The 13,734-nt window shown below is 39.1% G+C and overlaps 1 protein-coding gene across 1 annotated transcript in view; it reads right to left on the reverse strand.

Annotated features, from left to right (window-relative positions):
• Window positions 1-13,734, reverse strand: part of LOC105463537 (phosducin like 2) — a 35,298-nt gene that overhangs the window by 3,840 nt on the left and 17,724 nt on the right. Inside the window, exons 4-5 of the mRNA XM_011710701.3 lie at window positions 9,846-9,989; window positions 2,041-2,249 (exon numbers count right to left, since the gene is read on the reverse strand). Of these exons, the coding sequence (XP_011709003.2) occupies window positions 2,041-2,249; window positions 9,846-9,989 (353 nt within the window). The remainder of the gene's footprint in view (window positions 1-2,040; window positions 2,250-9,845; window positions 9,990-13,734) is intronic.

The following is a 13,734-nucleotide window of genomic DNA, read 5'->3' on the forward strand; positions in this document are numbered from 1 at the left end:
GATTACTTGAGCCTAGGAGTTTGAGACCAGCCTGGGCAATATCATGAGACCTCATCTCTACTACAAAATTTTGTTAAAAAAATAGTTAGGTGTGGTGGCTGGCACCTGTAGTCCCAGCTACTCAGGAGGCTAAAGTGGGAGGATTACTTGAGCCTGAGAAGTCAAGGCTGCAAGTGAGCCATAATTGTGCCACTGCACTCCAGCCTGGGTGACAGAGTGAGATGCTATCTCAAATAAACAGCTGAAGCAAGCATAAACAAATGTTCACATTTGTTACTTTTGGTAATTACTATGGTCCTGAATGTTTGTGTCCCCCCAAAATTCATATGTTGAAATCCTAATCCCCAAGGTGATGGTATTAAGAGGTGGGGACTTTGGCAGTGATTAGACCATGAGGGCAGAGCACTCTTCAATGGAATGAGTGAACAGAGAGGCCAAAAGGAGCTTGTTTGCCCCTTCCACCACGTGAGGTCAATGAAGAGGTCACCATCTATGAAGAACAGGTCCTCATAAAACACCAAATCTGTTGGCGCCTTGATCTGGGACTTCCCAGCCTCCAGAACTGTGAGATATTAATATAAAGTTTCTTGTTTATAAGCCACCCAGTTTATAGTATTTTTATTATAGCATTCCAAACAGAGAAGACAATAATGATTTCATGAATGCTTACTATATGATTATTCTATGTATTCTTTTATGTACTCTTATGTCGTTAATTTTTTTAATTAAAAAGAAAAGATCCAAGCTACAAAAACAGGTGGTAAAACAAGGAAAGGCCTTAGAAGACTAAAAGAAAAATGGGAAACTTCTGGAAAAATTAAAGTGTCAGAGGTCTCGGTAAGGCCAAAAACAATTTTGGGGGACTGACAGAGTGAAAGAATACCTATTGAAACCAACCGGCCAGGCGTAGTGGCTTACATCCATAATCCCATCACTTTGGGAGGCTGAGGAGGGCAGATCTCCCAAGGTCAGGAGTTCAAGATCAGCCTGGCCAACATGGCGAAAACCCATCTCCACTAAAAATTACAAAAATTAGCCGGGTATGGTGGTGGGCACCTGTAATCCCAGCTACTCGGGAGGCTGAGGCAGGCAGAACTGCTTGAACCCAGGAGGCAAAGGTTGCAGTGAGCCGAGATCATGCCACTGCACACTAGCCTGAGTGACAGAGCAAGGCTCCGTCTCAAAAACAAACAAACAAACAAACAAAAGAACAAAAACTGAAAACAGCCATTCATGATGGCTTTAACACAGTGGTGAGAGAAAATGATTTTTAGTTTTGTAAAATAGAGTTAAAGCACTGCCAAAAAATGAATGTATCAAAGAAATGACCTTAGGAAGTAAAAACAATTAAAGAAGATAAAAATAGAAAGTCTTGTGCTGTGTGCTAAGAAAAATAAAGTAATAGGAGGCATGGTCCCTGCAATTTTTAGGAAGATAAAATTCAAAGCGGATTGATTCATCAACAAAATTAGATATCATGCTAATAAGTGAAAAGTAAGATGCATTGAATATACACTATAGAAATTCAGTAGAGAAGAAAAAGATTATGAATTGGTTCAATATTACATAATGCAGTAAATAAAAATAGAGCAGACTCATGTAGGAATAAAGTTTGGATATGGAGAACAGAGAAAGGTAGAATACGTTAGGTACAAGCAGAGAATGTGTAAAAAAGTGTGATGGCACAAATGAGTTAACGTATATTTAGTAGTAGCTGAAGACCAGCCTAGTAGTGGCTGAAGACCAGCCTAACAAGAACAGAAACTAGAAAGCACTGAGCATTATAGTTGGAGAGGTGGGTGGACATTCTAAAGGAGAAGATTCTAAATTTTTAACTTACTTGAGACAGAGAACTATTAAGGATTTTAAGCAAGGGGCTGTTATTAGAGTATTACTATAGGAAAATTAATCTGGAGGCATACAAAAAGAGACTAAAAGCAAAGAAAAAACCTTGGTACAAAGGAAGAAGACTTTTAGGATACTTGTTAGTTTCTGGATGTTTTCACCTATCATTTTTATAAACAAAATTTGTAACATTACCTTCCAGCTTGAGATTTATCCCTCCACATTCTAAAATTCCAATGAATTTGGCTTCTATCTGACCATTTTTATAAACAAAAATTGTTGGTAAACAATTGTCATGGTAGTGTTGAATACAGCTATTCACGATGGCTTTGACAAATTTAGTTTCTGGAAACTTTCTTGCTAGAAGACTAAGATGCTGGTTAACCAACAAACACATTGGGATGCTAAAAAGAGAAACAGTACACACAATCTTTAATAAACGGACTACTCATCTCAGTCTAATGAAATAAGTAAAATATCGCCATGGCAAAAATAAATCTTAGATTAATATAAAAACATGTTATTATCATCCTCTATTGTTACCTTTAGCAATGATGAACTGTATGTAGAGTCCTCTGGTTTTTATTGCAAGCACCATTATAGCCTGGGAATGAAGCTAGCTACCAGGCAAGCTGATGCTTAACTTAAGGAAACTACATCCAACGAGCATCAGTTTGGTTCAAGCAGGTTCCCAGTTTGTAGAAAAAACAAAAACAAAAACACGACACTTCTAGGAAATCCTTTGCAGTTCTGAGTTGAAACAAAAGGATCCCAACTCTTGTTGCCATCACCAGCTTCTTTCCATGTAATGAGTTTACCATATCCAGAACTGTCTTTCCTGACTCCATCAAAATTCTCCCACAGTCTTTGGAATCCCACTCCATGTCACATTCTGGTGGCCCCATTATCCAGAACCATTCCTTACCAGAAATTTAATATTGATTGGAAGTGTGACCACAACCTCAGTTCTTCCTGCTTTATCACTTAATTCTCATCACACTCATTGATCAATTAGTTCCTTTTCTCCCATTTTATCAAACTTTCAAGTGAATCCCTTCACCTCTACTTTATTCCACATTCCTTCCATCTCCCTTGGGACCTTTGTTGGTTATTCTGCTTCCCTCTTTTCCTGTTTTCTCATCTTTCCTTCTCCAAAGACTCTTTCTCCATTTTACATAAACATATTCAATTTGGGCCGGGTGCAGTGGCTAAAGCCGGCTAATCCCGGCAGTTTGGGAGGCCAATGTAGACAGATCCTTTGACGTCAGGAGTTCAAAACCAGTCTGGCCAACATGGTGAAACCCCGTCTCTACTGAAAAATGAAAGGTTTTAGGGGCCAAGGGAAAATTTCTTTGCCCTCCGAAGGAAGGTTCACTGAAAGATCAACTAACAAAAGGCAGATTAATTGGAGAAAAGGCACACAAGTTTATTAACATGCACATGAGAGAGGAAACACAAAGTGATTACCCAAACCCTCCAATGAGGTACAGAAGCTTATATGCTATCTTGAGGCTACAGAAAGAATGGAGGCTCTGGCATGACCAAAAACGTGTTATTGGGGTAAATCAGGTTACAGTGACAAGACAGGCTATGGGAGGCAGAGAAGAGGAGGCCTGGCTAGCAAAAGTGGTCTTGTTATGTAGATGAAACCTTACAGGTAGCAGCCCTTAAAGAGAATAGATGGTAAATGTTTCTTTTAGACCTTTAAAGGCATCAGATTCTCAGTTAACTTGGTCCTAGATTAGACAAGGGAAGGCCCTCAGAGAAGGCCTGACTGCATGAATGCAGATTTTCTCTACAGTTGCAAATCTCCACAAAAGACAGCTTTACAGGGTTACTTCAGTTTTGTTGGCTCTCTGAACACCCACCTCAAAATATGTCAAGAAAGTATATCTTAGAGTAAAATGTTTTGATTTTCTTCAAGGTGAAATGAGTCCACTAATATCTAATTCAGAGAAATTTTATAATTTTCATTAGAAATTTTATCAGAATGAAAGCTCAGTCAGTGGTACAACAGATATTTGTGGGATGGATCAGTAGTGTGAATGGCAAAAGGCAGGTAGGTATTGGTGGTGGCAGTGAAAAGTATAGATTTAAGAGAATATTGCGTAACAGATTGTGATGCAGGGAGAAAGGGTTACCCGAAGAAAGTTCTGACAGCAAGCAGTAGGAGAACAAATTTGGTGTTGGGGTTGAGGGCCAGAATTTTAACCCCAGAAAAGCTGTAAAATATGAGGCAGACCAGTAACATCACAAAGCAAGTTAAGAGCCTATTTATGATATTCAAGCTTCAAAATATGCACTTGGGTATAAGAATAATATAAAAGCCCCAAATTAGAATTGGGGTACAGGCATAAGATTAAATAAAACCAGAAACAAGACTGACTTAAAGCTAAATCATCAGGCTTACTGGCCCAGGTTGAGTTAGATCGCTCTAAAGCACCTTAAGGAGGCTAAGCCTTCATCTGGCTAAAAAGTGGGTCTAATCCTATCAATTTAATGGCAAGGAGGTGTTATGCCCAGACCGTTTATTCCCCGAAGAAGACCACCAGAGTCCAGAGTCAAAGCTAAGCAGCAAGGATCTTTATTACATGTTCGAACCTGGAACTCTCCCTCGCTCGTGAAACGAGACGGGCAGGAGAGCTCCCCGACTCAGCTCCGAACAATGTTATATAGCCTAAGAAAAGTGGGCATAGAGTTATTATACAAATCAGATATATGATTGGCTAGTGTTTGAACAAGGCGATTTGGCTAACTATGATTGGTTCCTGCCATTTCTGATATTTTGGTTCAAACTTTGAGGCGGGAGAGCAGGTTTATGGCAGCAAGAGTTTATCTTACTTAAACACGTCTTGTGACCTTGCCTCAGAACTTACAAAATCTCTGGTATGTGCAAAACAAAATCTCTGGTACGTGCAGAAAACCAGGTACTCACAGAACTTACGAAATCTCTGGTATGTGCAAAGATTAGAGAGCAGAACAAGGGTGTAGCGGGTGGGGGGCGGGTACACATCTATCTTTGTGTCCTTTCAGAGGCATTGAAATTATAGAATTTAGGAGTCTAATCAACAAACACACACCACCTTTTTATAAAACTGAAAGAAAGTAGCTAAAAATAAAACCACCTTTGCAAAAACTTTAACAGTGAGAGAATTATGACAGTGAAAGAGATGTGATCTAACCAACCCCCATCTTCTCTTTAACCTCCAAACTGCCCAGAATCATTCCTGGACTTGGGCCAAGCTAACTTTGGGAGAAATTCAGTTTATAGTTTAAATGATAACAGCTTTTCCCCAAAACTAAACCACCTTTGTAAAAGCTAAGCGAAGACTAGGTTAGGAGGATGAGAGGAGCCTGAATTCTGCTAAGATACACACTTAAACAATTACCAGCCATTATTCTGGAAGTCACAAGATTTGCAACTTCCTCAATTACTCCTGCAGACAACAACCCTATTGTAGAACCTAAGATTGGCCTTTTTGATACATCTTTTAAGGTTTTTGCATTTCTGATGACTGATGCCTCTACCTGGACCCACCAAGCGGTCCTGTGGCCCCATACAGAAGCAGACTTAGCCCGCATGAGGACTGTATTAGTCCATTCTCATGCTGCATTATAATAAAGACATACCCAAGGCTGGGTAATTATAAAAGAAAGAGGTTTAACTGACTCACAGGAAACTTGCAATCATGGCAGAAGGGGAAGCAAGCACATTCTTCTTCACATGTGGCAGCAATGAGAAGTGCTGAGCAGAAGGGGAAAAGCCCCTTATAAAGCCATCAGATCTCAAGAGAACTCACTCATTATCACAAGAACAGCATGAGGGTAACTGCCCCCATGATTAAATTACCTCCCGCCAGGTCCCTCCCTCGACAAATGGGGATTATGGGAAATTCAGTTCAAGATGAGATTTAGTGAGGACACAGCCAAACCATATCAAGGATCATTTTCTACATCCCTATGATTGCATTCCCAACCAATCAGCAGTACCCATTCTGTGGTCTGGCAAACTATCCTTGAAAAACCCCAGCCTCCAAATTTTGGGGGAGGCTGATTTGAGTAATAATAAAACTCTGGTTTCCTGTTCAACCAGCTCTGCATGAATTAAACTCTTTATTGCAATTCCCCTGTCTTGATAAATTGGCTCTATGTGGGCAGCAGGCAAAATAAACCCCATTGGGTGGTTACAAAAACATAAATTAACAGCTGTCCTTCAACTTTATAATATTAAAAAGCTGTACGCAAATCCTTTTTTTCTGAGATGGAGTCCCGCTCTGTTGCCCAGGCTGGAGTGCAATGATGTGATCTCAGCTCACTGTAACCTCTGCCTCCCAGGTTCAAGCGATTCTCCTGCCTCAGCCTCCCAAGTAACTGGGATTATAGGGACACAACACCATGCCCGGCTAATATTTTGTACTTTAGTAAAGACAGGGTTTTGCCATGTTGGCCAGGCTGGTCTCAAACTCCTGACCTCAGGTGATCTGCCCACCTCAGCCTCCCAAAGTGCTGGGATTACAGGCATGAGCCCCAAGCCTGGCCAGTAATTCCATTGTTAAAAACTAAAGTTTTCTAAGGAATATTTATAACACAATTATTTTCTGTTATATTTTATAAATTTGGATTATTACAGATTAATTTTCAAAATATATGTTTTATACCAACACAGGAACATATTTTCTGTTTTTTTTTTTTTTTTTGATTCAGAGTCTTGCTCTGTCACCCAGGTTGGAGTGCAATGGCGCGATCTCAGTTCACTGCAACCTCTGCCTCCTGGGTTCAAGCCATTCTCCTGCCTCAGTCTCCCACATTGCTGGGACAACAGGCATGCGCCACCAAGCCCGGCTAAAATTTTTTTTTTTTTTTTGTATTTTTAGTAGAAATGGGGTTTCACCATGCTGGCCAGGCTGGTCTTTGACTCCTGACCTCAAGTGATCCGCCTGCCTCAGCCTCCCAAAGTGCTGGGATTACAGGTGTGAGCCACGGCACCCAGCCCCAGGAATGTATTTTCTTAATGTCCAGAAATCTAATATGTAACTACTTTAGAGTGGTCCAGAAAAACCTTCTGAGAAGGTCACAAATACTTAAAATATTATGAAACCACATCCTTCTTTTTGAGTCTATCAAAGCATATGACAATTTGAAGCAGACTAAAACACATGCAACCTCTTTATGAATTTTTAAAAATTATTTCTAAAAACTAGTAATTTATATGGAAATAACCATTAAACTAGATAATTTTACTTAGAAGCAATATCTACTCTGCTAACCACACAGGGTCAGAAAAACATTCAGTAAACCACTTCAGTATATAATATTTACCACAAACAGATCCCTGTTGTATAAATGTCAGTGTTTCTCATCCTTATCTGTGAGACCTACAAGCAGCATTTACAAACTGGTTAACCAAATAAATAGTATAGGTAATATGGAAGTGTGATTTCAGGAAATAACTTTTCTCTGAAGAATGCAAGTCCTTTTAAACATTTACACCCACGGAGTCATTAAAATGAGACAGCAAGCCAGGCACAGTGGTTCACGCCTGTAATCTCAATACTTTGGGAGGCTGAGGCAGGGGGATCACTTGAGGCCAGGAGTTCGAGACCAGTCTGGGCAACATAGCAAGACCCCGTTTCGATGAAAAAATTTTAAAAATTAGCCAGATGTGGTAGTGCAGACCTGTAGTCCAAGCTACTTGGAGGACTGAGGCAGGAGGATCATTGCTTGAGCCCAAGCATTAAAGGCTGCATTGAGCTACGATCGTCACTGCACTCCAGCCTGGGAAACACAGTGAGACCCTGTATCAAAAATAAAAAGAGAGAATTACAACCTACTCCCTCCTTCACCTATGCATTCCTCTCTTGAAACTGCTTGCTATTGCTTGCAAGTAGCTATAAATCAACCCAATAATACATCAGACACTGTAATTTTCATAGTTTAACAATCTATAGCCAATCACTAATCAATGTTATTTCCTTAAGCCAAAGAGAATTCCTGACAAACAGCTTTGTATTAGTCCACTCCCTGTCCCCCTTTTATGTCTTCACAAACCTGCTCATAACAAAGGCTAAAGGGAGATCGTATCCAAGGTTACTTGGGTTTAGTCTTCTGGGCAGCTATCCTCACTTTGGCTCAAGTAAACTCTTTAAATTATATTTTGTGCCTCAGCCTCTTCCTTTTAGGTCAACACATTCTTTTAAAAACTTTAAAGCTACCTAAAAATTAATCTACCAAGAGTTTTAGTTATAAAAAAAATAACTTTTATGGGGCATTTTCTTTTATGGGGCATGTTGTCCTATCAAAGTTCAACTCAGGAACTGCAAAGTATAGCCCCATACAGGCTATACAGGGTTATATACAGGGCTATAATTTGCATAAATTGCTCTGTACATAATTTCCCCAAGGACCTAAAGAGAAAAAAAAATTATTATTCAGAGATTGAAATAAGGACAGTGAAGGTTGCTGTCATGGCCTCTGTTCCTAGAATGGTTTATAGCTCTGAGGCAGAGGAGTAGGGACCTAAAGCTAGAAGGACTGTTTGAATGAGAGAAACAGAGTTGGGGAAAAGTCTACTTTCCCTATTTACTAGGCAAGGCTGGTGAGGCCTAGCAACAGTGGATTATACCTAGTACCACCAGGTATATTTTTAAATTAACTGTCTTGGAGGAATGGGGGAGTATAGGGGTGCAGGGGAATTGTTCTACTAGAAGAGACTTAAGAGAGCTGATATATCTAAATGTGCTGCATAATTCTTGATTGACTCCTTGTCCAAAACATATGTATTTATAAAAGATATTTTTAAGTCACTTGGGAAAATCTGAGTAAGGACGAGGTATTAGATGGTATGAGGAATTACTGTTAATTTTGTTAAGTGAAAAAATGGTATTGTGGTTATGTAGAAGAATGTTCTTGCAGGGATTCATAATATGCCACACCAAAATAAGCCACTCTGGCATAAGGATTATTTTGAGCTAAAGACAACTGAAAAGAAACAAACAAAGAAAAATATTCTCCACCCAGTAACATCCTCACTCTTGTCTCTACCAGGAAGGGGAGGACACTCTTAATCACTGGATAAAGCTCTAGATTCTTATCATCCCAGTGAGGCACCAGAGGAATCTGTATAACAAACCTTGCTAAAACAACCTTTAATTTCTATTAAATCAAACACTCTAAATATTGACCATATAGATTCAACAAGTTGAATACATAGTTTCACCCATGTATTTACCATCCCACAGTTTGTTATTCCTAGAAGCTCAAAGACCCTTTCTGTTGTCTTATCATATCTCTATAAATTTGCTGTTCTTTTGTTAAGATACTATATAAGCCCAAGCTCTAACCACCACTTTGAGTTACTTATCACTGAGCTCTCCTATGTGTATGTGTAATGCACTTATTAATAGGCTTCTGTTTGTTTTTCTCTTGTTAACCTGTCTTTTGTCAGTCCAATTTGTAGGATCCCAGCCAATAAACCTAAAATGGGTAGAGGAAATAGAACTTTTTTTTCTTTCCAACACCTTTATGTTTTGAAGATGCATGCTGAAGTACACAGGAATAAAGCATCATGCTATGGTCAGTTTACTTTCAGTTCACTTTCTACAAATGCAAATATACACACACACAGATACAATTATATAAATATGGCAAAAGGTTACTTGTTGAATCTATATGGTCGATATTTAGAGTGTTCGTTTTCTCATTCTTTCTACTTCTCTGTATTTTTGAGATTTTCTAGAATAAAAAATTTTTAACAAAACTACCAAAGAGTGCTTATTTTTCTAAAAAGTGTGACAAGTTCCTGAAATTAGAAATGAAAGGATCTTAAAATACCTAATTTAATCCCTGAAGCCAGTGACTATCAAAAACTCTATGGATGTATATGTGTGTAATATATAGTTGCTTTTTCTTGAGTACTGTCATACGCTTTGTAAAACCTTAAAACCAAAAATATGTCTTTTAAAATAGTAGTATATTAACATTTTGAAATACTATGATCTTACCTTGATCTGTATAGATGAATTATAACCCACACATCTTTTTCTGCATTTGTGACTTCATTCACATACTGATTTCCAGAAATTTCTCTTAATTCTCCAAATTTTTGTTTTTTCTTAAGAGCTTTCCATTCCTGTAACCGCTTCTCTCTAATTAAAACATGAAATTAAATTACATAAGAATACTGTCATATTCTTAAGGTCATTCTCATATGTAATAACAATTTAGGGCAATGAATATAATGTCTATACATATCAAACACTTTAAATGATGGGATATTAATGAATGATCTTATAAAGCCAATTTCTCTTTTTATATGCAAATCTGTGTTATCATGGATATTGGAAAGTATAAGAAGTTTGCTATTGACTTTTAAATTTGTTTGTATTTAAGACTAGGTTTAAATCATTAACTGTCTTGGAGGAATGGGGGGGTGCAGGGGTTCAGGGGTGCAGGGGAGTTGTTCCCTGCTATAGAGAGTTTATCTGGATGTTGTGCCAACAAATTCTCATGTACAAGTTGAATACTTTATTAAGGAGAATAATGATATCCAACATTTACCAAGTGCTTGCTATGTTGCCAGGCACTATTTTAAATACTTAACATTAATGAACTTAATCCTTGTAAAAATGTTACAAAGCCAGTACTATTATTATCCCCATGTAAATGTTAGTAACTATCATGCTAAAATGATCTTCACTTTGAAGCTTTTGTGGATATTTGCAATTACTTATTATAAACATAGATTTATTATAGATAGAGAGGTAGTAGAGGAGAGTGATTATGAGCTTGGATTCCAAGGTCAGACTAAACTGAGTTTAAATGCCAGTTCCAGTACTTGTTAATAGCATAAAGTTGGGCAGTTATTTAATCTCTCTACACTTCAGTTTCCCTAACTGTACATGGGAATAATATTAATAACTACTCACAAGGGATTATTGGGAAAAAAATGAAATAATACATGTAAATTTCTTAGCAGGGTGCCTGACACACTGTGAGCATTCAATAAACATCGCTACCTATTTATCTATCCATAGAGAACCTTGCAACTGTTTAAAAAACCCAACTTTCTCAACATCTACAATTTGACAGTTTTGCTGTTGAATGCCTGGATTCATGAAGCAAATCTAAATGGTTTCTGACATGCCTGCAAGTTTATTAACATTCAATGATTCTATACCTCTAAGTTTGCTGGGAGTATTTACTCCCTTTCTCTGTATACTAACCATATTTTCCCATTTTATGTATTCTTGATGCTCTGGCATCTGGCACATTGCTGATTCTGTAGAGTCTGCCCCTCCCAGGGCTAGTGAACTCCACGAAATAGCAAACACTCTTCAAACGCAAACCAATCAATCTAGGGCCCATACCCTCAATCACTTCATTTATCAGACTGAGCCACGATCCCCTGCCCTAATCATCCCAGGGCCAGGTACCAAATAACTAGAGATAGCCTCTACAGCCCAGAGCCCACCAAAATTATTGAAACTAGCCAATCCTAACTCTACTTACCCTGCCTTGCCTTGCTTTTCCCATAGAAACCACAACAAAAGCCTTATGCCCATGCTTTTCCCCTTGCTCCTTCTGACTTCTGATCAATTCAGGTGCTTCACTGCATGGCCCCAGTGTGGCATGATGTGGCACACACCCCTCCTCTTGGAAACTGTGAGTAACCAACTATCCTTTCAATAGCAACCATCTCCTGACATACTTGAATAAAAACAAAACCCTGGGTATATTTTAAAACATTCTGACCTTATTTCACATGCTAGAAACATTTCAAGTAAAACCTCTTACTTTACATAACCAGTAATCCAAGCAAAATCAAACCTAGAAGAAAATGCCAAGGATAGTAACCCAAGGCTGGGGACCTCTCATAGTTTTCAAATTGAAGTCCTTCAATTTTTCCTCCACTGGCCCAGATATTTGGAACCTAGAGTTACTCCACTGTTCTTCTGGGAGCCCTACTTTGTTTGTACCGAGTATCTAACTTCCCTCAATTTGATCTTACTGGCTTAACATCTTTCAGAAATTTCAAAATATTCTTATTCCAATGATGACACCATGCTCTAATTAATGGTGCAACTATCAATAACTTCTCTTCCTCCTCCCCTCTTCCACTTCTTCCTCCTTCTCATTTTTTTGTTATTTCAACTGAATTGGGCAGGGGAGAACGGTAAATACACGGGCTGCTTTTGCCATTAAGAGTTCACACAGTGTTCAATGGCGTGCATTTTTCACCTAACAATCCTATCATTTGGGATTCAGTTGCATAAACAGAAGGCCCACTAGCTATTTTAAGCAGAAAGGAGCTTAATATGGGGAATTAAATGCTTTATCAACCCAATAAAAAGAAGGAGCAGGCTATAGGCTGGGATACCAGGCATGACTCCCAGAATAACATGCAAAACTGGTCGGCCAAGGCTTTCTCTACCACAACCGGAAACTAGGGAATCTGGAACTACCACTCCATTGTTGGCTTTACTATCAGACTATTCTGAGAATCAGAAAGCCAGTGTAACAACTTTTGTCTCTAGAACCCTATCTTCTCAGTAATAATCTAAGGATGAGAAATTGTTGCCAAAATAATGGCTGCATTGGATACTATGCTCCATACCTGGATGATGGGTTCAATCATATCCCAAACCTCAGTATCATGCAATGTACCAGTATAACAAGCCTGCATGTGCATTCCCTGAATTTACAATAAAAGTTGAAATTATAAAATAAAAAAAATAATGGCTCCAAAACCATGATGCAAATTCTACATCAGTACCACCTAAATGCATGCTTTGTGTGTTTCTAATTATTATTACTATTATTATTATTTTTGAGACAGAGTCTGGGCTCTGTCCCCCAGACTGGAGTGCAGTGGGGCATCTCGGCTCACTGCAAGCTCCGCCTCCCGGATTCACGCCATTCTCCAGCCTCAGCGCCCAAATAGCTGGGACTACAGGCGCCCGCCACCACGCCCAGCTAATTTTTTGTATTTTTAGTAGAGACGGGGTTTTACCGTGTTAGCCAGGATGGTCTCGATCTCCTGACTTCATGATCCACCCACCTGGGACTCTCAAAGAGCTGGGATTACAGGCATGAGCCACCGCGCCCGGCCGTGTGTTTCTACTTCTTTCCCCGGTTAATTTAGTTCTGAAGTCACATCCCGGGTGAAATATCTAAATCACATCCTTTACCTTTACTGCAACAAAGTCTGAGAAATATGTTAGGGTTTTAGCTTCAATGGTACTGGAATACACCAACAGAAAGGGGAACATATGTCAAAAAGGCCAATTTAGTATTATATGACACCAACAATATACTTGTTTATTGCTATGCATAAATTTTTTTCATCCTTTTAGCTAGAAGAGCTTCTGAACTGACTCCCTTGTTATTTTATAGTTAATTATCTACACAATAACATTTGTCTCTTCTTGTTAGAATATTACATCTTTTTTAAAAAAAAAATCTTGTCCTAAGCTATTGGCTAGGACCTATAGTATGATGTTTAATAACAGATGAGGCGGCGTGTGGTGGCTCAAGCTTGTAATTCCAGCACTTTGGGAGGCCAAGGCGGGCACATCACTTGAGGTCAGGAGTTCGAGACCAACCTGGCCAACGTGGTTAAACACTGTCTCTACCAAAAAAATACAAAAATTAGTTGGGCGTGGTAGATGTGCCTGTAGTCCCAGCTACTCCAGAGGCTGAGGTAGGATAATCACTTGAGCCCAGGAGACATAGGCTGCAGTTAGCTGAGATTGGGCCACTGCACTGCAGCTGGTGTATTTACAAACCTTGAAATAGACACAGGGTGCTGATTGGTGTATTACAATCCCTTAGCTAGACAAAAAAGATCTCCAAGTCCCCACTAGACTCAGGAGGCCAGCAGGCTTCATCCAG

Source organism: Macaca nemestrina, chromosome 3 (genome assembly GCF_043159975.1).
Source record: "Macaca nemestrina isolate mMacNem1 chromosome 3, mMacNem.hap1, whole genome shotgun sequence".
In the NCBI taxonomy this organism is placed as follows: Eukaryota; Metazoa; Chordata; class Mammalia; order Primates; family Cercopithecidae; genus Macaca; species Macaca nemestrina.